The 26711-nt window shown below is 48.1% G+C and overlaps 1 protein-coding gene across 9 annotated transcripts in view; it reads right to left on the bottom strand.

Moving 5' to 3' along the window:
* LOC148318724 (sodium channel protein type 5 subunit alpha-like) overlaps nt 1-26487 on the bottom strand; it is a 48168-nt gene extending 21681 nt beyond the window's left edge. For 5 of the 9 annotated variants that reach the window (XM_088282274.1, XM_088282276.1, XM_088282278.1 and 2 more), the window contains exons 1-8: nt 15266-15540; nt 14910-15053; nt 14247-14364; nt 12702-12792; nt 12495-12623; nt 8919-9010; nt 7389-7631; nt 5319-5382 (exon numbers count right to left, since the gene is read on the bottom strand). In XM_088282274.1, coding sequence (XP_088138400.1) covers nt 5319-5382; nt 7389-7631; nt 8919-9010; nt 12495-12623; nt 12702-12792; nt 14247-14364; nt 14910-15053; nt 15266-15457 — 1073 coding nt within the window. In that variant the 5' untranslated portion in view covers nt 15458-15540. Of the gene's footprint in view, nt 1-5318; nt 5383-7388; nt 7632-8918; nt 9011-9645; nt 9738-12494; nt 12624-12701; nt 12793-14246; nt 14365-14909; nt 15054-15265; nt 15541-19284; nt 19304-26104 lie in introns of those variants that run through there. The other 4 variants (XM_088282275.1, XM_088282282.1, XM_088282279.1 and 1 more) reach the window with 3 other exon arrangements.
* Between the last annotated feature and the right edge of the window lie 224 nt (nt 26488-26711).

The following is a 26711-nucleotide window of genomic DNA, read 5'->3' as shown; positions in this document are numbered from 1 at the left end:
GCTCAAGCGGCTTTCCAGGCGGGTGAGGATTGTTGTTGTTTGCGTCTCGTACGAAACTTTAGCGAGACGCGACTAATGCTGAGGCCTGCCAGTAACAAGCGCTCCTTCTTCTTAATGTGATAATAAAAAGCGGAGCATCAATCAATGCAAATGTACTTTCAAAGTGCTACGAACACAAACGTCACAACGTCGATGCTAATGGAATACGCTCACTTGCACGTTGTGCTGATTTTACAAACGTTGCGGACGCACACGAGGAAGGACGTGACGCACGCGCACGCACACACACAATGTGACTAATCTGTCTTCAACTGTCATGTTGACGGCGCTTCGACTGACACCCGCTCTCAACAAGGCCGCGGCGTCTCATACGAGTGAGTCAACGTGGTGGCATGCGAGTCTGTCTGATGGCTCCAGTGTGTGTGTGTGTGTGTGTGTGTGTGTGTGCTTAAGGACCTCGAGGTGAGTGCGAAATTTGGAAAATGCAGATGGGAGGCGTGTCCATGTGTGTGTGAGAGTGTGAGAGCCTGCAGTTATCTCTCACACACACCTCGGCCTGCATTAAGGGAGGGATGCCACTTCAGAAGCCCCCCCCCCCCCCCCGCCCAATCACACTAGCGGGGCCCCTCAGCTTGTTACAAACACAAACACACACACATTTGTTATGCTGGCAGAGTGTTTTGGAATCAAAAGATGTTTTGGACTTCAGAAACAAGAAACTTCATGGAAAGGTATGTGTGTGCGTGGGGGGGGTGTGCGAGGGAAGATAAGTGTGTGTGGTTCAAGTTGCTGAAGAGATATATTGCTGCAAGCAAAGACAGTTGGGGAAATGACAGATGGATTCAAACAACACAAAAAATGTTGTGTGTGTGTGTGTGTGTCCCCCTGCCATTTCATTTGGTTTCCCGACACACGCGCACGCACATGCGCACCTTCAATTATAACATTCAGGTAAACTGAGGCCTGGTAGGAAGCCAATCCTGAGCATCACTATGGCAACTGTATCCCTGTGCTGGTTGCCGAGGGAGATCGTTTTGTGTGTGTCCGTGTCTGAGTATACAGTGTGTGTGTGTGTCGATTTGTATCCATGCATGCACATTTGTAGGCGTGTTTGTTGCATGTGCGCATGTTCCTAAATGAATTGCGTGCATGATGACATTCAAAGAGAAGACTGGCAAGCTAGTGACTTTCAAACTTTTCAGCTTTTACCTCCGACCGAGCTCAGCAGTTTCCAAGAGGCCAGAGGTCATCAATCCCAGTGGGATGGCGTGTGTGTGCGTGTGTGTGGCTGGGTCAACCGTCGACCTGGATGAAGGTTAAAAGTGGCCTTGGCGGAGGTCAGAGTGGTTTCACTTGTGTTGAATGTCTGACGGGTGAAATCAGCGGCGGCTCCTGAAATAGCCTCTGGAGCCAGGGGGGCGGAGTCAGACACTTGTTAGCGACGGCTGCGGCGCTTTGATGGCTAATGCTAACGTTAATGAGTGAGCGACACGCATGAACAAACACACTCGGCTAGTCTGCTAGCTTGGGAACAAGCGGCCTCATGACGGAGCACATACACGCATACAAACTCACGCACGCACACACACCCGCAAGTATGCGCGCACATGCGCACACACAATCATACATTTACAAACAAAAAAAGAGGCACACACCATTTAATTATAAAGTCACTTGCATACAATCAAATGTGCAGATGTTCACGCACGCACTTGGGCAAAGCATGCTGGGTAAGTCAAGAACAAATAAGATAAGGTTTCAGCTCGTCTCGCTCAGGAAAATCAAATCTGATGATGACGCTTTAAAGCATTCAAATGAAACTTAAAACTTGGCGCCGTGTCCCGTCACACAAATCTTTGGATGGGATGGCCAACTGCAGATGTGGTCTGGACCATGTTTGGTGTGGGAGAACATTCCCCAAATCCGTTCCCAGAGGACCCGCCGGCATCCCGACACTTTTTGTCCACTCGGGGTATTTAAAGTTCAGCATGTGACAGCCGGACTGAAACAACATGCGACCAATTAGCGCTTGGCTGGCGGAGTGGCGGGAACATCAGGAGGCCGCGGCGCGTGTACGCTTTGCGCGCGTCTTTCATTTGATCATAAGCAATGAGCATCAGAGTCCGAGTGGCTCAGGCGTCAGCGGGCAGAAAATGTCTGAAACGGTTTCTGGCGTGCCGTCAAATGCGTGTGCGTTAGCTTTAGCAATTAGCATCGATGCGCACGTGCCCATTGAAGATCTCGCTCTGTCGATCGTGCGATTGAGCGGCCCGGTTGGCACCGATGCGATGCCGAGGACCAGGTCGGCGGTCCGTCAATCATTGCGCCAGCCTCAAGGTGATTGGCTGCAATCAACCTGTGTGGGCGGGACTAAAGCACGACCTCCACACACAAATACAACGCATACTGTAGCAACACCAATAATGGACTACTTCGACATCGTACAGATACTGATAGCGCGAGGATTATAGTCACAGTTACTGGTCCCGCTGTCGCTATAGCAACAGGTGACAGTGACTAATATTGACAGTAGGACGAGTCATGACATAATTACTGACACTGGTGCTGCTTCTGCTTCTTTTACTGATACTATTTTTGCACACGATACTGGTACCGGTACCGGAACCGGTACCATGAAGGCTTTTTATTGATACTGGTACCGTGACTCAATGTTTAAATCATTTCATTGATACTGGTACATTTCATGAATGTCTAAAGATACTGGGACAGGCTGCTGATACTTTGATGGGTAATGTTACCGATATCGATACTAGTTCTGGTATTTGTAGTTCGAATGATATTGCGACTGTACGGCTACTGAAACTGTTACTGGTCTTCTTACTGGTATCGGTATTATTGCTATTATTATTTCATTATGACTAGTCCTCAAGTGTGACAAATGCTAATGAGAAGAATGCTAATGTTAGCACAATGTCCTTTTGCTTGTTTCACTTCTTTTCTCTGCTTCTTTTTAGCACCGTGTGTGTTCTTGGACACACACACGCACGCACACACGCACGCACACACGCACGCACACACGCACGCACGCACGCACGCAGAGAGCCCCCGCAGAGATTGGTGGAAGCCTCGCATGTTTGGCAGTACACATAACAGACATCATATGGTTAGACTCCCGCAAAGCATGCAGCGCGCACCCAGTACCCACGTGCACGTGCACGCGCACGCGCACGCGCTCGCAATACAAATCAACAACCATTGCGAAAAATGTTTTGGTGTTGCAGTTGAGCTATTGATCTGTGTAGCTTTTAACATAATGTGAGACGGTACAAGTGCAAGCTGGGTACTTCATAAACACGTGCACACACACACACACACACACACACACGCTTTGAGCGTGGCGTGGCGACCTCCAGCAGGGAAGGCAGCTAATGGAATGATGAATATGGTCCATACGATGCGTGCGTTCCAGAAAAGTCAGTCCCCCTCGGCCATATTTCTCTTCTAACTGCCGGCATGACAAACCCACAAAGACCGGTCGCAACATGTATGTACGTCTGAGTTCCGTGAGTGGCTGGCGACCTGTCCGGGGTGTACATAGTCAGTCGGGATAGACTGAAGTTGACCCCGTGACCCTAACGAGGACAAGGGCTCGAGAAATTGGATGCTCCTTTCCATAATAAGGACGACGATGATGACGATGAAGATGAATTAGTGCTGAGCTCAGCGAGCGGTCGCAGCGGCTTAGTTCAGTGACCTTTGCCCCCAGGGCGGCCGTGGCGGCCTGGTGCGTGCGGTGCACGGTTGCAGGGAGCCAGCGGCGGCGGCATCAGCGTCACTGTCAGCGCCGCTCGGTCGCGGCGACACGCGACGCGGCGCGACGCTTATGCAAGTCCTGCAACGAGATCACCGGCTTGTTGACTGCCGTTGCCGTGGTTACTGCAACCACACATTCTCCGTTATGAGGATGCTGCTTTCATCGTCAAAGGTGAGACATAAGATAAGATAAGATAAGATGTCCTTTATTAGTCCTACAATGGGGACATTTGAGGCGTTACAGCAGCAAAGATAGATGCACACTTGAGTACAATGACAATAAAGGGATTTCTGATTCTGATCACATCCATTTTATCAGGTGATTCGCTTCCAGTTCTTGTTGCTTTCGGGAGCTTCTCCCTTCAGTTTCCTCCCCAAGAAGTGAAGCGCATGCTCAATTGGGTTACGGTCAGGTTATCTAAGACCTTCCTTCCACTTTTTGCCCTTTGGTGTGTTTTTGGCTGCCTGTCTGGTTGCATGATGAACATCCCCCTGATTATTTTTTTTTCCAAATGGCCTGACCAAATGGTTCCGGAGACTTTCTAATTCATTCTGTTGCAACCAATGGTGAGTTCCGTCAATAAAAACTAGCGAGCCCGTTGCAGAAGCAGCCACGGGTTTGCCATGCCAAGAAATGACCTCGTCCAGCACGCTTCAAAATCAAAGGAGAGCTTGTGTGTTGTTTTGCCCGCGCTCGACATTTTGGCCTTTCCATCCCTTTTTTTTTGTCTCATCATTGCATAAAACTCCCCAATCTTTTGTGGCTCATCTGTGGACTATTTTGCAAAATCTGATGAGTGGTTTGGCCTGTTTATTTCTTCTTTGGAAGGTTTGAAGTCATAATAGTCACAGCAGAATGATTTCAGAAGTCTGCAAAACATAACGTAGCTCAGCACAGATTTTCGTACCGTGAGGCAAACCTGCTAATCGCTAGGCTAGCACGCTGCCCGGCTAAGTCGCCCTTGAAGTTTTCCCAGTGACTCTTTGCTCGTTTGCACGTTTTTGTTCATTTCTATTCATTCGTTCCTCTTTTGTTCTTTTTTTGCGCCATCTGTTTGCTCCACTTGCCGCCATCTGCTCCTCTTCCTCCTCACCTCCACGTCGGCTCGCTGTTGCTCCTTCATCTCATCGCTACCTTCTCGTCTTTTCTCACCTAAAGCCCCGCCCGCAGCCGCCTTCTTCGCCTCTCTATTTCTCTCCCCTCCTTCCTCCGGTTCTCTGTCCATCCTCCTTTCCGCCTCACCTCACCTGAACCTCCCGTGGCAGGCTCGTGTTAGCCTGCAAGCTACGTGTTAGCATCCAGAGATGGTTTCACGTGGCGTGAATGGCCTGCTCGCTGGAGGCTAACACACACGCACACACACAAACACGCACGCCCGTGATAACGGTGTCATTCACCGTGTCATCTTCCCCCTCTCGCGTCCATCCCCGTCCGTCCGAAAGTCGCGTGTCACATGACCCCGCGGGGTCGTTGGCACAAAACTTCCTTTTTTTTTGGTTTCGGTTTAAATGACAACGGGAAGCCGCCGCTGAGGTGGACTCACCCGGCGTCGCTGCTGTTGCCGCAGATCAACGCATCCTTGGCACCTTCGACCTTGTAGAAGTTGTCTGCAAGAGAAAATAAATCCATCAAAGTTGTGCTATGTCGCGATTCGTTGTTGATGCCCAAGCAACATCGGAGATTCTTTCTAGGTTGAGAGGCAAGTCGCAGCTCAATGTAGTATCGCTTTGTGCCACAACATGCCAGGCAGCGCTGAGCTCCAACGGAAGACGTGCAGCGTGAATAACGTCAAGCAAAGTCGCGACACAAATTTGAAAGCATGTGAGGGGCAGGATTTATTTTTGTCCGCTCGGGGTCACCATCTGTATCTGTGATGTTGAATGCGTGTGTCTTTAAAAGTGGCGCCGGGCCAGAGCGACGTGGGATTCAGCCAATGGGAATGCAGATGTGGCGGGCTGTTGACAGGCTGAACCGTTAGACGTTGACGGCGCCGGTCGTCGCAGAATGTGTTTGTATTTCCTTCGATAAAGTGATCGAGAGAACACCGTGACCGCCGGCGGAAGGAATACGATTCGTTCTAACGGGCAGTAGCAGACTATAAAAAAAATTAAAAATCATAAATGGTGGAGCAATGTTTATGTGAACATACAACTGAAAACGTGGAACTTAAGCCAGCACTACTTTGGAACTGGGGTCGTGTGAAATGAATTGGCATGTCAGTCTGCACCAAGAGTCCATGTGGAAAAAAAAAAAAACAATACAAATATAAAATCCACGATGTAGTCAAACTGCAAAAAGTAAATCGCAATACAGCGTGATTGTAATTTTTTGCGTTTCCCAAACGACGTTACAATTTCCATTCAGATCGCAGACTTTCGTTGTTGTATGACAGAGCTGACGACAAAGTACGAACAGGTGCCAAGTTGAAATGTTTCCAACGCAAGTAGGAGCGCTCCAACTTTGTATCGTTGCAAATCAAACAAAAGAACGAGCACGGAGACGTTGCCTCCCAACGTCTCCCTCTCAGACACGTCCCCTCGAGTGGCGGCCGCTTGGCGTGAGTGGGTGGCTCAGATGCGGAGGATGCCACTGAGAGCGGCGAGAAAGACGGCCTTTTATTGTGAAAAGTCATTCCCGTGTGAGGCGGAGTTGCGTAAGAAGACGCCAAACTCTGACCTTAAAAGCTAGCTTGACATTTTCATCCACTCGCCTTATGGGAACAACTTTCAGCGCGCTCATCTTTTATTCAGCCCACACAAAAGTAATCAGGAAAGCAAAAACGACGACTTGGTTTTGCCGACACAAACGTGTCGACGACATGACGCTTTTATTGTGGCGGGACGGCTGTGATGCACAATCCAACTCGACAGAAAGCGACCAGGTGACTTTTATTGTGGCGGGACAGGTGCCACACCGGTAAAAGAGGAGTTTTATGGCATGGAAAAGCAGAGGAGCAAACTTTTATTGTGGCGGGACAAACAAGGTAGATGTTGCCGGGCTATTGATCAGCGTAGTGGCTGCGCTCTCGAGTTACACGGCAGCTTTTAGAGGGTCGATACGGACGCCTGCGGGGCCGCTTGCTTGCTCGTTTGTTTGTTTGCTTTGTTGGTTCGTGACGGGTGGAGACGCAAATAGCAGCGGCATTAGCATCCGGCGCCACGTGCACACAAACACGGGAAGGCGAGTGGGAGAAGCAGCCAACTGGCGCTGGCAATATTTCACCAAACAATAAAAGAAGCTAATGTGCTTTTTTGCAACGGCAACGGGAAAGAGAACTGAATTGTTCGAAGGAATTGTCATCCGTCCACAAGACAGACGCAGCCCGACGGTCCACTTTCAACCATTTTATTGAACAACCGCTAACAAAACAGCAAAAAGTCAAGCGCACCTTTTGACGGCCCGCCGATGGCCTCAATCCTTCGACACCGTCACGGAACACCTGAGCCGCTTGACAGCAAGCCAAGTCTACGTTCTCATGTGCTGACTTTCACGTCTTTTAAAGACATACACACACATTCAACGTCACAGATACGACCGTGTAGAAAACGAAACCGGCACGCACGCATATTACGGCATTTTGGCACGACGATACATTCGGCAAGCGGGAACTCACCCTCGTCATTGGTGAAGTGTCTCATGGACGTCCACGTCTTGTTGTTGCAGAAGAAGGACGCGTTGGCGGGCAGGCTGTCGTTGACGCAGTGCGCCGTGCTGCGGACGCACTTCTGCCGAAGGTTTCCCATGAAGAGCTGCAGGCCGATAAGCGCAAAGACGCTCAGGCAGAAGACGGTCAAGATCATCACGTCGGCCAGCTTCTTCACCGACTGGATCAGAGCGCCCACGATGGTCTTCAGGCCTTACGGGCGAGAGCACGGCGTCAGCATGCTGCGCAAAGCTAACGGCTAATAAATAGTAGCAGAGCGACTGAAAAGAAACCGACAAACACATTTGAGTCGTGCAACAAAGAAAAAAGTTGTGTTGGCAACCACTCCATGTCCGCTATTAAAAAAAAAAAAAAAAAAAAATCGGAGCAGGAATGAGTGAATGATTCCCAACACAGCCAAAGACTACCGAGCTAAGCTAAAAAAAAAGGTGAATGGAGACAACAACTGGATTCTTTGGCGTTGCTTTCACTTTGAATAGGTGGACTTCACACTTGAAATGAAAACATGAACAAGCCTTTTGGATGAAAAATTTCGGCAACAAGAGTCCAGTTGCCTCTTTTCATCTTTTGTGGATTTAGAACGATGCAACATGAAGATGAACGAAAGGAAACACGCAGGAAGAAAACATGGAGGAAGGGTCGTAACCATTGACGGTTAAAGACGTCAAAGATCCATTTTTTGAACTCGGCTGGTCGTGAATGAGTTCATTATTACGAGCGTTTTGAAAGTTGCGCTTTGATGCGTCGTTCACTTTTTGAAGACGCTCAACGATGCCTTGTGACTACAATTGTTATTTAGCATGTCACAAGTTCAGAAGAAGCCGTGCTGTTAGCGCTACTTGCTAACATGCTAAGTGGCGGCATGCAGCGGTCATGTTGTTTTCCTTTTTTTAAACTCTGGAGTTTGATTCATTTGGGCGTCAACATTTGGAGGTTTTTGACAAAGTCAAACGTTTTTACCTTCAGAACATCAGCCAACGAGCTGCTAGCCAGCTAGCTAACGGCTTTAATGCTGAGTCAAGGTGGCTTAAAAGAAGTTAAGGTAGAAAACACCTTTCCACTTTTTATTGTATGTTTGTGTCTGGAATGATTTCTCGAACTTCGGTTCGTTCACAGCATTGATGCTAAATTAAAAATGAGGCAAAAAAAAAAAACACTCCTCATTTTATGGCGATATCCACAGATGCATCGAATCGTTTGCTTTTGTTCAAATAGGAAAGACACCCGCTGCAAGTATTATTGTTGATTCTTGCTGTATTTTGATGAAAGTTTGCCGCAGTCATGTTATGAAGACAAAATCTTAAGGAGTTAAAAAAAATGTCTTTAAAACGAGGTGGTCAGATGTTGCTGTGTTCTGTAGCTCTCATGTTGATTTTGTGTCCTGCGCATCGCCGCGTATGCACGCCGTCGCGCGGGAGCGGGCGGGTCGAGTAGGGGGGGGGCTGATATGGAGGTCGGGAGAGGGGGGAGCGCGCTCACCTGGGATGACTGAGATGGTTTTGAGCGCTCGCAGCACCCTGAACGTCCGCAAGGCCGACACATTACCCAGGTCGACAAACTCAGTGACATATCTGCAACAAGGCCAGACAACACAAAGACACACAAGAAGGCGTCACGCACAGACACACAAACACGCACAAACACACGCCAACAAGACTGCCACCTGGAGGGTCGACACCAAGCAAAGCTAACCCGAGCATTTATTCCGCATCTTTCATATCCAGCTCAAAGTCCATGTACACGGACGGACGCTATAAAACCGCCGTCCATAGTTGAGCGCTAAGCTTTAACTGAGTACTAGTACACCAAAGAAGCAGTAGTAGTGGAGGAAAAAAGGTGTGCCGAGTCTCATTAGTAATGACAAAGAGCAAAGTAGTTCATGGACTGTCAAGTGGATTTCAAAGATATGCAAAAAATTCTCATCTCAGCTTTCCGTAAAAAAAAAAAAAAATAATGCTCGGCTACTAACGCCCTCCAGCTGACTTCCCTGCTGTGCTGCTTCTTCTTCGACTCTCTCTCGACCGTGGGAAACGGTCGGGGTACGGGGACTGAACACACACATGGGGCTGGACACGAGAAGACGTTTACGACCACACTGCGATGGCGAGCGTTTTCCTGGTGGGATGGCGCCACCCCCCACCCCCCACCCCACACCGCCACCCTGGGTGGGGGGGGGGGGGCTCCAGGGCTCCGGTGGTGCGCTTACCTGGGATGACCGAGATGGTTTTCAGGGCTCTCAGGACTCGAAAGGTTCTCAGCGCCTGCAGGTTTCCTACTTTGATAAACTCTGTTAACAGCCTGCAGGGGGCAGTGTGGTGTGTGCAGCAGCGACAATGACGACAACAGAAGAAGACAAAAAAGAGCGCTCACACGTCTCTTTTTGACACACACAGTCGATAAAATCAGTGAGAATAAATATGATTGACAACAAAATATTTCGTAGTCATGATCCCATTTAAACGAATGCCAACTCGTTGTGACGGAACTCCAACACCGAATGGCGCGTGGCTTTCTGGGATGGCGAGCGCTAACAGTGCTAACAGCCTTGGAGGAGAGCTCATATTTCTCCTCTTGACTGGCACACTGATTGAATTAGTATGGTGGGCTTGGGGGGGCTTTTTATTTGGTGAGGGGCGGTGCCGCTGTGGCGGTAAAAGCTTCACTGAAGTTGTACTTTTCAGTCGTACGCAAACGTTGTCAAACGGGACTTTTACGTCGAGCGGTCCATCACCTCATCGTGACTTTTTCCTTCGCCAACTTTTCCAGCATGTACGCGGGAACGCCATACGTGAGAAAAATGACATGTATTGCTGTTGAGTCACACGGTGACGCCGACAAATGTCGTGTGACATTAGCAGGACTGCTGTCACGTGACACACAATTCCACGTGACGGACTACCGTCATGCGTCGCTGTCACGTGACTACCATCATGCGACGCCGCCGTGTTACACTGTTACTGCTGTCAACGCCCGCCATTCGAGCAGCAACAAAGGGGCGGAGCAACGTGTGTTGATTGGATGAAGAAGGGGGTTAATGAACACTGTTACCATGGCAATTGTGACTCAGTGGGAGGGGCTGAGCGCATCAGTCAGTCTGTGTGTGTGTGTGTGTGTGTATACGTCCGTATCCAGAGGGGTGTGTCTATTTACTGACCATCACTCTGCTTTTAATAAAGCTTGAGGTGACGTGTCAGGGGCACAGTGTGTGTGTGTGCGTGTGTGTGAGCGCTAATATGTGACTTATGTGTCCGTGTACCACTAAAGATCCATCTGACTGCAGGGTGGCCCGCGGGTCAAGGACATGCACCCGCCGACATTTTGTGTGTGTTACGGATGAAATAAGAGCAGACGACGGAGTGTCATTAAAGCTGGAAGTGAGGCCGGACATTTCCCCGAATTGCATTTCATTCTGTCACATTTTGTGAACTTTTATCACGAGTTTGAAGACAAATCAAAGTGATTTTGTCATATGTCTTCAAACTTTGCTTGATTTATGTCCCCAAGTGATTTTGCGTCTCTTCTCCGGGATGGATGGTAACATGTCACAGAGCAGGCGGCACACGTGATGTTAATGGCGCGTTTGTCCTTTCGGAGCGGCCATTTTTTGTCGAGGGCACAGGGACGGGCGGTCTCAGGGGTAGCCTGACGCGGGCGCGCGGGGCCACGGAGGCACCTTCATCAAGACGCGGAGGCGACGCCGCTTCATCAGACTGAGCGCACGGGGGTCACCTATTGATCCGATCACTTGATTGTGATTGTTTATCTTGCAGGCGGCGGCGGCGGCGGCGGCGGCCGTGGGAGTCGCGTGCCAGGCGGGCCTCGCGCTGGCTTGGCCTCGCTTGTCTGAGTGATTGCCGCCTGATCGCTAAGCAAACCAAAGTCGAAAGATTTTCAATCACTCACTCAATTCCTCAAGTGCTCCTTTTCTTTCTCAGGCCTACGGTGGAGCGTATCCAAGTGGAAAGATTTTGTTTTCGTGAACATGTGGATCAGGTGGTGTCCAAAGCAGACTTAGAGCTTTATGGTTTGGGACGTTTCAGTTTACTTTGAATATTTTTGGTTTTTAAAGTCAGTTCAATTTTTTTTTTTTTAGGTTTTCAAAATTGGGTTCATATTTGTTAACTTTTTATTAGTTTTAGAATTAAGATGTATTATGTAAGAAAGAAAAGTCAATTACATTTCCCACGTGACCGTTCGACCGTCCTTCGCCTTTGTAGCCGTACGGTAAACGGACACATTTCACAAAAACCGCCAAAGATGATGTCTTAAATCAATTGACACTGATGAATTTTTCGCAATAATTATAGTGACGCAGTTTTATCATTCAGTTAGTTATTGTTTTTTTTCCAAAGAACTTTTTATTATTTTTTTTTTATATCATTTATATTGTTGTATTTATTCAAAAAATATGATTTTAAATGAAAAGAATTCAACGTAGCCGACATCAAATTATTTCAGGAGAAAATTAGTGTTGAAACAGAGGAATTAATTAGTCCTAATCCAAAAAGAATACAAATACAAACAATATCAAAATGTAACAGAAAACCTCCGAAATTGCAAATGAATTTGCTTGTTGCGCGATATTAAGCAATTCCTCAATTCCAAAACTGTTGGTTGTTCAAGATGTTCCAGCTGACACGAGGCCGTGAATAAGTGACAATCCGCGCAGACTCGCACTCCGTATATGTACTTTTACTCGAGTACTGAGTCGAGTCCCTTTCGCCCCCCTCACCAAGGCGGCGGCCATGTTGCCACTCAGCTGACTCAACCTCATTAAAGGTTTTCCCCGCTGACAGTCGCACCGGTGCCATGTCGAAAGCTAGCCGCTTGCACGCAGGGCGACGTGACCTAACTCGACTATTCAGGTCTTCATTTTCATGGAGCGCCACAAAAGTCAAGCCATGGAAAAGAAATGAGAGGTGCCGCCATGGAAGTCGGCTGCGAGCGTTCCCTTCGTGGCGCAGCCCTCCCTCTCGCAGACCTGCGGGCTTGCGCTCGCTTCATGCCGCTCAACGTCTTTCACAACGACGTATGAGTGTTGCGTGCGTCACTCACGCCATGACGATGACGCTGAAGTCCAGCCAGTTCCAGGGGTCCCGCAGGAAGGTGAAGGGCCCCACGCAGAATCCCCTCGCCAAGATCTTGACGAGCGACTCGAAGGTGTAGATGCCCGTGAAGGTGTATCTGGAGAAACACACAAAGAAGACGAGCTCCCTGACTTGAGCCCAAAAGTGGGAGAAGCCGGAACGTGGGGGTACTCACTCGACATATTTGGCCCAGGCGGCGGGCTCGGACATGGCCATGAAGCAGCAGTTGGTCAGGATGGTGCACATGATGAACAGACTGAACAACGTGACACGTTTAAGGAACACAACCACGTTGGCCGACACGAGGAAAACAACCGGCTCTGACGAGTAACTTCAAGTAGTAGAGAAGTGCCGCTCAATATTTTTGGAGCAACAGTTTGGCATGTTACCAGTGAGACGAAAGTGAAGCACGAGTAGAATTTTATAACGTCAGCGGTCGGCACAAGTACGTCTTACTAGTGAGAACAAAGAGCAACAAGATGGACGTGGACGTTTTCCATACGTAGGCAGTGAAACGTCACCTTCACCTGCTTTGTTGTGGAGGAAGTGGGCGGGGGCGGGGGCGGGGCCACGCTGTCAATCGGGCTATAAATGAATCTTAATTACGGTCATTTAGCGCGAGGAACAAACTCCTCGCGTGAGACTTTGAGCGGCGGCTGGTCAGATAAAGCATGCGGGCGGTTAATTACGGCGTAATGACGGGTCGCCATCGAGGACCTCCCGGGCCATCGTCGCCGTGATGTCGTTAGGCCGCCCACGGCCTCCACGGGAGCCATCGTTCTTGCTTTGCCCGATTCCGAAGGAGGAGGCCAGGAAGTCATTATTTGTCTGCATGTGCCCTAGCGGCGACCGGCGACCGGTCCTTTGTAGGCGTATACGTGCCATCCGCGGTGGCGCCGCATGCCGCCCAGCGAGGCCTCGCGGGGCGCCAGGATCAAAGGTGACACTTGAGTGGGACACAAAGCGCACAATCTGCGCGTGAGTGCGCGCGTGTGTCACGGCACAGCTTGTCATGGTGGCGCCGCGCCGATGGGCCAAAATCCAGAAGGGTCTTGGTCGCACACAAACGCTGAGCATCCACTTCATCAGAACGCCCCCCCAAGCGCAAAATCAGCAGCGCCGCACCTCGGCCGCCGACCTCTTCACCCGATTATCCCCGACAACAGCAGCGTGTCCGCCGACTCGCCATCTCTCAACGGCAGCAGCCGCCGTGCTGGCTAAAAATATCAGTGTGAGGTGAGGACATTTTAGGGGGGGGGCAGGCTTGGTGGGCATTTGGAGAGTGGCGTACTAGGGAATGGGGGGCGGGGGGGTTTCGGGTGTATGTCACGTGCGCTGTCATCTGACGGCAGACGTGAGTTTGTCGCAAGTCTTTACAATCAACAAGTTGCAAATGATGCGAGTCAAATTTCACTCGCTTCAATTTTTGGTGGCGAGTCAAGTCGAGCTGAGTCCCGAGTCCCAAGTTGAACAGAGTTCTCCCGAAATGTAAGTGGGCTAAATCGCGCGACGGATGAAGTTGCGGCGGCGTACCATTCGTGTTTGAAAGATTGCGTGTCGCCTCGAGCGCAAACGTGTTCAGACCTTCCGAGCTCCTCCCGCCGAGCGTCCTTCAAGCCTCACGCAGAACGAGAGCATCCGGTCGGTTGCCAGGTGTGAAAATCAAACGTTGCCCTTGAGGACAGAGGTTTTTCCCCGCGTTGCTCTCCACAAGGATATGAGTGCACCAGGATCCCGATGGCGACGGTGCGCACGGGATGGAAGGGGCTGAAGAAGTAGAGCGCCGATGTGGCGTTGAAGCGAAAGATGGCTTTGCCTTTGTTTACAACTATGAAGGTCTGGCGACAAAAACAAAAAGGCAAGTTCATTCACAATAATAGGAACGGCTTTCATTCATTGAACTGCTTTTAAGGCACGAGAGGTCACGCCTGGGGCGAATTAAAATCTCCATACGGGTGCGAGTATTCACGTTACACGCGCGCTGCAGTGAACAGATTGACGTTTTTGGGAATTCGAGTCGGGCCGACTTCCAGACGTAGTGCCTGTTCCTGTTTGAATGACTTCAACGTCTATTCAATCCAAGTCGGCATCCTTGCATTTTTCAGACGTGGCTCTCGGAGGAAAAAGCGAAATGATGACTTTCCCCCGTCTAGCAGCGAGTCTGGATATAATTTTGTGTTTTTGGCTTCCCTCTGCGAAACTGGCACAGCAAACGCAAACATGTGATGTTGCAAACGGGGAAGAAAGTCCCACAAGAGGAAGCGGGCTCCTCTACGTCCCATCACGAGAAAAAAACACTTGATTTTCTGTTTACTTTGACCATTTAAGTGTTTTCTTGAAAAGCTCTCAAGTCGGGTCGCTCGTATCTCGAGGTTTTGCACACCCTCTGGTCTTTGAAGTAGTATGGGTCGATGTCCTCCAGGGGGACTCCCACCAGGTGAGAGGGGATGTCGGCGTAGATTCGCGGCAGCTGTTTTCCCGCCCCCAGGTCGGCCCGGGGCCGAGGGACCTCCACATCGCCAAGGTCCTGACACACACACACACACACACACACTTGTAAAGAAGCTCCTCTCTGTTCGCAGCCATGTTGCTTACCGCTAAACGCTTCATAGGAATGGATTTTCATCAATTGATTCAATAAATATTGATCAGGAATATTTAGCTTGGAACATGGGCCTGTGGCGTTTAGGCAAAATGTCTCCACTGTCAAGGAAGCCGCGGTTTAGCATGCGGACGTACCTCCTGGTAGTGTTTGTTGCGTCGGGCCTCCTCCTTGACGATGCGCTGCTCGATGGCCGCCAGGGAGTCCGGCGTGAAGCGCTGAAAGCTCTCTGGTCCCATTGGAAACACACAGCCGGCCATCTTGTCATCCTGATCCTGCTGCTGACTGGCCCGAGCTACCAGCTGGACGGAAACGCACAAAGTGGCCATCGGCGTGACGGCCAAGCAAGCCTCGGCGCACGGAGATTAGACGCCTCGTTCGGATGCGTCGCGGCGACCCGGGTTGTTTGTTTACAATGCTAAATTCCGTTTGCCCGTCTAACCCGAAGAAAACGAAAAGGTGCAGACAAAACACAACGGTGAGCCTCCGCCTCAATTGGAGGCCGCAAAAAGGTCGAAAGGGAAGAAAGCGGAGGGATCCTGAGGAAAGACCGAGAGCGTTTCGAGCGCTCGGGCTTGTGAGACGAGCGGCGTTTGATTGGAGCGTGATGAAGACGCGGCTCGCCGTGAAGACGCGACGCGTCTCGTCTGGTCTCGGGTCGGCCTACGACCTCCATGCAATCAAGCCGGACGCAATCAGACCCGCCTCCCACCGCCTGGCCGAGCCTCAAACGCAACCATAATCTTCAAAGTTGCCGAGCCCGTTTTGCCACTTTTGTTACCTTGGGGGAGGTTCTTCCTCCCCGTGCAATTATTCTTACAATTCTTTCAAACTCGAGGGCGACGCCACAATGTTGACATTATTTGCCATTTCCTTCCATATCGACAAATGCAAATGGCAAGTGAAGTTTTGCTCTCCTGAAAAAAGTGCTCTCGTTTCCCGTCTGCCTCTCAATCATTACGGCAAAGTAGAACGGCCATGTCAAAATACACAAACGGCGATTTCCATACTAGAAACTAGAAAGAATGAAATAATGACAATGAGATGGAAAACGCCACAAAAGGAAGTGCATAAAAAAGCTTTCATACGACAAAAAACGGTGTGTGTGTGTGTGCGGGGGTGGGGGTGTGTGTGTGACCATCTGCATGGGCTCTTAATTGAATGATCAGACAGCAGTCATTTTTCAAGCCTTCATGCATTTATTCTTCACAGCTCCCAAATCAGATTTCTGAAGTGTACGTGATTTGTGTGTGTGTGTGTGTGTGACTGACAATGTGTGGATGACAGCTTTTGATAAGAATGGAAAACAGAGCTAGATTCTCCTTTGATGCGGACACGCGCACACAGAGCGGCGGTCACGTAGGCACTTGTTGTTGTTGCGTGCGTGCCAATCACATGACATCAAGTATGACACGCTAACAGTTAGCGAGCGAGCTCCTCGAAAAGAATCGAGTAGGTGAGGAGAGACGAGAGAGTGTGTAAATGTCAACGTGGATGTGGGAGAGCGTTGTCATGGCGACAGATGCAACTCATCTGCTACAATTAGCATAATAGCCAGCCGACATCTTTGTCATGTTTTTGCGGATTCGATGCAGTACCGCGTTGCGCCACAACATGCCGGGGCAGCACTGATGACGACTTGAAGAGTTGCCGTGGAATTAAGAAGAAGAAGAGGCTGTGAGCGTGCCCGCGAGTATTTTTGTACGCAGGTTGTCTGTGTCAAGCAGCCGTTGTTTCGCTTAGGCTATGGGACGGCCGGGGCGGGACTTGCGGCGGTGGGGGCGGAGTGACCATGACTGACATGACATGGTCATGACCGGCCAAATTGACAGCAACGAGTCGCGTATTTGCTATCTGCCGCTGTGTGACGTTATATTGCAAATCAAATCGGCAACGTCCGCTTACGGCCACCCGTCGGTCCGGAGTGTCACCTGCTCCGAATGAAAGAAAGTCAAGAAGCAGAGTTGGCCACTTGGCCCTTTTTTGCCGGTCACACCCCCGCCCTCCGGCCGCGACCCTCCGGCTTAATTCGTAAAAATTGTTGACCCCCGATTCCGACTACACTTGACTTGTTTCATTTTCACCACATTAACTTTTCCGACTTGAAATCTTCTGGTCAAGACTTACGTGCCACTTACGCCTACCTCGAATTTCTTATACCCTCTCGGGGAAGCACGTCATTCACAAGTAGCGCAATGGTACGGTGTGCTCGTCGCTCAATCGTTGCTGACAAAAATGAAAAAAAAAAAAATAGAACTAAAGCCGTCAAAAGGTGATAAAACAAAGTGATTTCATGACAGTTGTTGTGCCACTGCGCTTGAGTGCGAATGATGAACAAGTGGACTCAATGAGAGTCCAGGAAATGATGATGATGATGATGTGGAGGAGGAAGCCGACAGGAAGGTGATGAGGAAGACTCAAACTCTCACACACAAACGCACGTCATGTCCTCTTATCATTTCCATATTAGCTATCAGCGTCTCACTAAGTGTTCCATCGGCGAGAATTGGCAGCGTGTACGAACACGCACACGCGAACGCGATGGCGTCGGGACCGTGCAGAGTTCATACGGTGGTCAAGGTCGCGTTGGAGATAAAATGTTTTATGGGCGTCGTCAAACGGCCATCAGACAGTAACGGAAGCCCCAAGCCTCCAACGTTGCCATCAAGCTTGAAACAACATTTCAACGGCAAATTCAAATGAAATACGCCGCCGCGACACCGACACGTCCTTGCAAAGACGAACAAAAAACATGGCCGTGTAGTATTGTTCAAAATGTTCTCTTGTTATTTTGCTTGCTTTTATTTTTGCCTTGTTTTTCAAAATTCTTCCGAGCATAGCGAAAAAAATTAATTCATCTCAACATGACACTTTTTAACAAACAACTTGTGGGCTCGCACGTTTCCCAGCTTGTTAGCCCGCTAGCTTGTTTGTTAGCAGGCTAGCTTGCGTTTAGCGCAGTCGCTCACATGAGTCACGGCAATTTTATTCGTCTTGACTTTATCGCTGCATCTTTTAGCACTTTTGGCGTCAAAGTGTGAAGATGAATAATGAACTGGTTTAAAAAAAAAAATGGACGAATGTTACACTTACAGTATGCATCACACCTTCGTGTTGACATAAACGTATTCATTCACGTCATGATAAATGTTGTATGAAGTATTCGTATGAATTCATCTCTTAAGTGATCCTAAAATGGTTCCGCACATCCAGAGCTCCCAATCAGCCAATCAGAAGGCAGGAAAAAGACCTTGACAAGAAGAACGCAAAGAGTGCGCACGTGCGTGCGGCTCGATGATGATCACGTCACATTTGTTGACCGATTTAGACAGAAATTCTGTGTGGCTCACATACTTCTTCTTGCAACTACTTGTAGCATATACGCTAAATGCACGGCACGGAAGAGTGTATACGCTAGTTGGCGTGTGTGTGTGTGTGTGTGTCAGGTATCAGGTGATGAAGAGGAGGTGACACATGAGGTCACCTTTCAGATGGGGTTACATTGATGACATCACAACACACAATCTGGGCCAGACCCACGCACACACACACACACACCCCCGCACGTGCACACACAGAAGGACACTCGTGCATTATTTACAAACAGTCAGGGAGCAGTGAGGTGTTGATGGGAGTTTGAAGTTGGTTTGTTTCGCTCACAAATGACTGTCAGTCCGTCATTCAAACATGTACTTCTTGTTTCTTAGTTTTTATGCTAGTATGCTAACATTAGCACACACACACACACACAGGTGTTCCATTACAATGACTCCTGTAAACAACTGCAGGTGAGGTGCCGTGTCTTGCTTTAACTGTGTGGGGCTGCGTGTGTGTGTGTGTGTGTGTGTGTGTACATTAACACCTGAAAAGTGCTCACACGCAAGAAAAACCGTTTCACAGTTCAAAAGCACTCCCATAAACCAAAACCTTTCATAAACACACCAAAAAAATCCAAATCCTCTCACACACACCCAAAAAAAAGAATCCTACACCCATAAAAAAAACTCTCACAACCTTAAAAAATATTCACAGACCAAAAAAACTCCAATTCAAAATTCTCACGCATTAAACTCACTAAAAAATGCTCACATGCACACCCCTCAAAAAAACTTACACATCCCCATGAACTCTCACACACAAGAAAAAAAAATCTCACCCAGCAAACACTATTATTCACCAAAAGTTCCCTTTTTTTATTGAAGTGAGAGTCAAGAATTGCCTATGAGAGAAGCAAAATGTTTGCGTTTGAAAAGAAGTTTAAACCGGATGTGAATCCTGATTTTGGCGTGTGTGTGTGTGTGTGTGAATCTTCCCATGGCAATGGCAATCTCCCGCTGTGGCCTTCTTTCTGTCTCGTCATCTCTCACAGTATGAGAAACACACGCACACACCTTCATTCGGCATCAATATTCAGGTTCATTTTAATTTAGCACCAAAGGAGGTCAGACGAGACGAGACGCTCGTCAGCCTCTTATAACTTTGCCCGGCCATCTCGCGGCGTGTGCGTGTGCTTGAAAGGTGTCAGTCACGCTCGAGTGTGTCACTTGATAAAAAAAAAAAACATAAACTTTAATTTTGTTGAATGAGAAAGGTTGTGACCTCGAAGCTGACGCCACTTCCTGCCCTTGACAACTTTCATCTTCACCTACTTTACATTCTTCTTCTTCTCATGACGACACATTGTTGCCTCTTCGCTTCTTAATCATTAGCCATCCTTCCTCTTTATGATATTATAACATATCGCCCCCCCCTTCTATATTCTTCTTCTTATTTGACTTCACACCCTTCCTACTATAAATTCCTTTATGGCATGATCATCATTACATAATACGTCCTCACCTGCTTTCAATTCTTATCGTTACTAGATTACAGCACACTCAATTATAGTCGATGACAATTACTGCATCGACAAGCTCTTCTACTTTTATATTCTCATTATGTACTAGATTACCTTCCATTCTAATGAAATAACACGAAATGTGTGTGTGTGTGTGTACACAGCGACCCACTTCCATTTATCCTATTTGAGTCTCTCTGCCTCCCATCTCTTCCGCTGTTATTTTTCTTTGCGTGTGCGCATGCGCGCGCCATGCTGTTCTCTTGCTCCCCGGTGGTTGATTAAATAATTTTCTATTAACTCGTTTGTGACACAGCCGACACTCTCTAACATCACACCTTCTATAAACTGCACACACTGTCCCGCTGCCATATTGGAACTACACACACACGCACGCACGCATAGATCATATACACACACACACCCAGAATACTTGTGAGTATTATTTGAGGCTAATTATGTATATGTTGCTGCTCCATGCATACTAAATTAGCAGATGTTTAAACATTTTAAACATCACTTTGCCATCATGGCGCTAATTTGTCGGTGGCATTTCCTGGTGGACACGAGCGAGCCTTGCAGACTTTTGAAAGGAGATGAAATAATGTGGCTTAGTTGAGCATAATTTTTTTTTTTTTTTTGCATTATGTATCAGACTTGGAGTGTGTGTGCGTGAGTGTGTGAGGCAGGTGCACCGCAAGCCGCAGCTACAAGCTAACTCACCATTCTTGATTGCGCTCAGGGCCTTGACCACACCCACCAACACGCAGGCCGAGCGGTCTGATGTCAAGAGTGACAAAGTGTTTCCTGTCTGTTTGCGCTGCTCTTGAACCACTAAACTGATGAAGCTGCAGCACAAGGACGACACACGAGTGTGCACGTGCACGCGCACACGCACGCGCAGAGGCCTTGTCCATCACACAATGACGACGTGCACGCCTGTCTGTCATCGATCCGCGTCGCTCAATGCACTGACCATTCCATCATTTCCTCTAGAAACAAAGCCCACTTCCCGTTGGGGGTCACGTGATCTCTTCTTCGGCCTGACAGGCTTGAGAAGAACAAACAAGGACGACATCTATCTATCTATCTGAATAGAAAAATGATGCACGGACGGCCGATGCTATCGGCTGATCATCTCATAATCACCTGAGAGTCCTCGTTAGCCCTCTAAATGACGGCTGGGGGGGGGGGGGGGGGACGCCAAACCGCTCGCCAGAGAAGAATAAAAGTGGGCCAGTGCTCGGCGCCAGCACGGACCCCCCGCTATCCCCAAACAAACTCCCGCAACACCCACCAAAATGTCTGCATTGTTTCCACGCTCGTTTTACTGTTGCAAAATTGTGATGACGCAGACAATTCATCTCCATCATTTCTTTACAACAAACACAACAAAACGTTTTTTTCATGGTTTCCCATTTAATTTGACCCAAAACATATAAATATATTTATACAGCTAAACACAAACGTTTCAGTCAATTACAGAGTGGTGACTAAAGTTTTTTAGAATGAAGGAGGAAATCCATGCAAGCACTGTGAGAACATTACTAACGGCAAAAGCCCACGTCAAGATTGGAAGCGAGAACTTCAGCACGCCGTTAGACTCGAAGCCGCCGCGCTGCCCTGAAAACGCACTCCTTCACTCCAACACGTCTTTGCGGCTTTTCCTTTTAAGTGTGCCGTGCGGGAGGATGTTGAAAAGCGCCTGTGACGCGAGCGTCATTCAAGATGGAGGATGAAGGACGGCGAAGGCGACGAGTCCTGACAGGAAGTGGCCGGGCTGACATGGCCGCCCCTCATCAAAATAAAATGAGCGAAGCCCGCGGAACATCCGAGTCACGTTTAATGTTGACATGATGCCAAAAAAGGAAATCTGACTGGCAGTCGCCTCACTTTTTAATGATGACCTTTAACCTTATTTCCCCTCATGCTTGATGAAAAGCCACAAAAACTTTTTAGCGCAACGTCAAATGAAATGTGTCACAAAAATCCAAGTTTGATTTGGTTCAAAGACATCCCTGAGGCCCGCTGATCATGCAATGTGTGTGCGTGTTTTGGCAAATTAGGCAGGAACGGATTGGAAGTGACGGAAACATACAGACCTACACACACCAACACGGTGGGACAATCAAACGAACACACACATGTACAGTACACACAAACACAACTCGATGCAAAAAGCACGCGTTGAACGCGGTGCCGTCATTCAACCCAATCTGCTCTCGGTCAAGACGTTAGCATTTAGCTGCTAGCGTCACGTGTGCGTGTTGCTAATGTTAGCATGACCGGGTCAACAAATGATGACAGCAGACAGAAACAAATCAAATCAGATCCAATCAGAAAAACATGCCAAGTGGAAGTCGGTGATGAGAAAAACGTCATCAAATCAAACACACCCGACTTATTCTGACCCCAAACCATTTAAAGGTCCAGTGTGTGTGTGTGTGTGTGCTGCTCGCTTTGCTTCTACTGTTGCCATAGTAACAGACGCCACTCATGGGACTAAAGTACAGCGTGTTGATGAACAGGTAGATGCGGTGTGTGTGTGTGTGTGTGTGTTTCAAATTTCAATGATGTGATGATTGAAAGGCAGGCAATTGCAGAGGGTGTGATTTCGAACATGACTCCCCCACACCTCCGACCATAAACCATGACACACACACACACACAATTAAAGATATGCTGAATATTTGTGGTCACATGATGTGAGGGCGCCACCTGAAGCGAGTGCTTCATGTGAAGGCGGTGCCACATGAAGCGAGGGGAATGATATGAAGTGAGGGCGTCTCACAAAACCAGGGCGTCACAAGAATTGAAGGCAGCGGGAGCATCAAGTGAGGGCATCGCAAAAGTGGAGGTGACACATGGTCACAAGAATTGAAGCGACTGGGCGCCTTAAGAAGCGATTTCGTCATATGGAGGGACGACTTCACATGAGGTTAGGTTGAAGGCGTCGCATCGACTAACAACAGGAACAAAGTGAGGGAAACGTGGACAACATGTTAAGTGCCGGCGTCCTATAAAGCGTCACAAAAAGTATACATGACGAGAAACCGGCTTGATCATCTGGACAAAAAAAAAAAAAGGACGCGTCAAAGTTGAAGCCAAATCCAATTGATTGATTCAGAAAACAGTGGGTGTTCTGTGCTGCTCTCAAAAAAGCAGACGTGATCTTGCTTTTTAGTTTGGTTCGCCACATGAACGGACGCTCATGAGCCCGTGGTGCTGACGTTGTTACGAAACGTTGGAAATGTCGCTGCGAAGCCATGAAAAGCCGCATCGCGGCCAGCCCGTTAAGCGGGACGCGAGGTGACACTTTCTAAAGCGGGCTTTGCTTTTTGCTGCCGGACGCGCACGCCGAGCACGCCGAGCACGCCGGGCGGCTTTGCTGACACCGACGTCTGTGCAAAGAGTTGACGAGTTGGCTTTTAAGAGTCTTTAGAAGAGCGACAGCATCATTAAAGTGTCGGATTAGAAGAAGAATTCAGCAAGAACTGACGCAGCTTCACACGCAATGTGAGTTTGCGTGAGTGTGTGTGTCTGAGAGTGTGTTTACGGCCATTGTTTATTCGATTTCCTGTCGCCATCCTCACGAGTAAGACAATTCAACGCACAACAGTGTGAGAATGGGGAAAAAAAAGATCATATAATTATAATTAGATAGACATACATATGAATACGGATATACATGTCACACACGTGTTCACACACCCCATGTGACATACACACAATCACCCGCACAAAAAACAGAATGGGACACGCTCACAAACACTTAAACCCCAACAGACAAAAACACACAAATAAAACGCACACAAACACACACACACTTAAACTCAGCACACGCATACAAACACCAACCTATAGAAACACACTCACAGACTTATGTTCAAATAAACACACACAAAAACAAAAGCCTCACTCACACACACACACATAATACAAGCATACACACACTTGCTAACACAAACACTACAATGTGACTTTTTTCTAGTGCAGTTTTGTAAAAAAAAAATACAAAAAAAACACGCAGAGCAAGAAATGCTTTTTGAGCATCACGCCATCATGGAAACGACAACGCTAAATGTTGCTCAGCTGCACAACTTGGATTGCGATCGCTCAAAATGTAAAGGCAACGCTGACAGCTGCTCTCGACACGCACGCGCACGCGCACGCCAAATACGCAGGGGGCGCTCCCTCGTCCGTCAAACAACGACTCATGTTGGGGAAAAGGTCAGGCCCGCCGCCACCGCCGCTCTGAGCAAACACTACCCTGACACGCACACGCGTGCGCACAGGCCCGCACGCACCAATGCGATGCACCTGTTGCGCTCGTGTGGTGTTGACAAGCGGCACAATGCTCACGTCGTCTTCGACCTTTGGCGCGCAAGGTCACACTCTGAACGAGACCGCCGCCCCGCAACCTTCATCATCTTCATCATCATCATCCAAGCCATGTACAAATAGTTTGCGTCAGTACTTAAGAAAAGTGCTCAAGAAAAACAGATAGATGCTTTTTAGTGTCTCAGAGTGAAGTTGTTTTTGTTTGTTGCTTTTCCTTCTCGCATCTTAAAAAAAAAAGGTTTTTTTTGCGGTTTAAGTGGGTGAAAGCAGGCCACGCTAGTTGGTAAAAGCACAGTCATGTTGCCAACCTGGCGATTTGCTCACTTTAACGAGGACTTTTCCGACCCGTGCAGGAAATCTTTTTTTTTTTTTTAAATGTTACATTTCGTACACACGGCTTGACATTAACTTTTATCGATTTCATTCTCCGTCAGTTGAAGGGTTACATCACTTTAGCATCTATGCTAATTGACATTAGCCCTTCTATGGCATTTCACAATATATGTGAACATTAAGCTGGCTTGGTTAAACATTTTGGTCTTCATATATACAATTTTTGACTGGCTTTTGTTTTGAACGAGGAGTGTCCAATAAATAGCTTGAAGCAAGCACGCTTATTGGGAGGACTGTTCGAAGCAAGCCAGTCTTCCTCTGTTCGCTTCCTCAAAGTGATATTATGCGAGGGTCGCCCATTTCTTGACAGTGACGGAGTGAGGGAATGCTTTCAACGTTTATTACAATAAGTTAAAATGTGTTTAAAGTATGTGGAAGGGGCATTTTAATCTGAAGCTGTTTAATTTTTTAAATTTTGCTCTTGAATGTATCCTCTGCGATAAACAGTCGTTCACTGTGCTAAATGCGATCAGGTTGATGTGATGTTTCATCTCTAATCACCATCAGCCAAACACGTGACAAAGCTTCCTTCCTTCCTTCCTTTCCACAGTCAACCTCCTTCATGGTTTCCTCCTCTTCCTCACTGCGTCCACCGCCATGACGGCGTACACGCAGCTACAAAAGCGACGACGACGCGCTTGCAAGGTTACGTGACCGCAGGCCCACGTTCAGATGACACTTTGAGGTCAAAGGTCCTTGCATTTGTGTTAAGGTTGCGACTGTAACACTTCTGTTTATCGGCACCCAAAAGATGGAAGGTCAAGGTTCAGCGGGATGGGCTAAGGTTTTTTTTTTTCCTCAAGCACACACACACCTACGGTACCTCCAAAGTGTTTATATTATAATATTATAATTATTATAATTATTATTATTATTACTACTACAATAATATTGAAGCCCTCATGAAGAGTGATTTTAACAAATGGAAAGAATAATAAGATTATAATTTACGCTGAAATATTCAGCTTGTAGGGAGAGGATCTTACCAACTAGACATAATTCATTATTATTGTTATTCAAATCAAATTGCATGAGCAGGAATGTTAATAAATGGAAAAAGCAATGTTATTAAATAATTATGATCATTATTTTTAGAATCGGGTTAAGGGTCCTAAAGAATGGAAAATAGTAATGTCGTGGGGAAAAAAACGACGTCAATAATTATTATTGCAATAATTAGGTTGCATGGCAAGGATGTTAATGAATGGAAAGTGTACAGGCAGGTTGCATAGGAACACAGGAAACGCGTGCAGTGTCCCCCTGGAGTCAAAGTGTCCCAGCAGGCAGAGCAAAAAAAATGCTGACTTTCAATCAAACGTGAGAAAATAAAAAGGGGGGAGAAAAAAAAGCTTGATACGCACAAACTCAGCAAAAGTTCACCTTTCACAAATAAAGTGCTACTCACGTGTCAAGTGTTTCCAAAGCAAAAAAGTGTGCACGTCGTCCCCTTCACATCGCGCCGCGCGTTTACGTGCGCGCGCTTGCCTGAGCGCCTCTCAGCATTTACATTCAGCCATGGAGAAGAGGAGGAAGACGAAAAGGAGGTGGTGGACAACTGTCCACGGACGGCGAGCGTCTACAAATAAATAAATTACAAAGATTAAAAAATAAATAAATAAAGTCCTCTCCGCGAGGGCGCCCCAGCTGTTGCTCTTGTGTGCGAGCGCCCCAAACCAGGATGAAGAAAGGAAAGAAAAAGGAAAGAAAGAAAAGAGGGGTGAGCACTAAGTTGTTTGGAGGTCCGCGAGTCGGCTCTGTTCTCAATGGGCCGCCAGCCCGACTCAACAAGAACACCAACATCCTACCCAGGACGCTTGATTGCCCCTGGACCACAGAGAGAGACGGGGAGAGAGAGTAAACGAGAAAACAGGCTATTCTCGCGAGGTTACGCTTTGCACTCACACAAGCGCGAATCAAGTCCCGCTTCTACATTTTGACGTCACAACACACAGCCTCTCACACCCACTGTCAAAACGTTCAACAATTAAAGAAGTGCAAAATGTAAACACTCG

The sequence above is a fragment of the Idiotropiscis lumnitzeri genome, chromosome 19 (assembly GCF_059441095.1).
Source record: "Idiotropiscis lumnitzeri isolate Australia: NSW breed Sydney's pygmy pipehorse chromosome 19, RoL_Ilum_1.0, whole genome shotgun sequence".
Taxonomy (NCBI): Eukaryota; Metazoa; Chordata; class Actinopteri; order Syngnathiformes; family Syngnathidae; genus Idiotropiscis; species Idiotropiscis lumnitzeri.
Note: the sequence above shows the minus strand (reverse complement) of the source record. Positions and strands in the feature narration are given on the sequence as shown.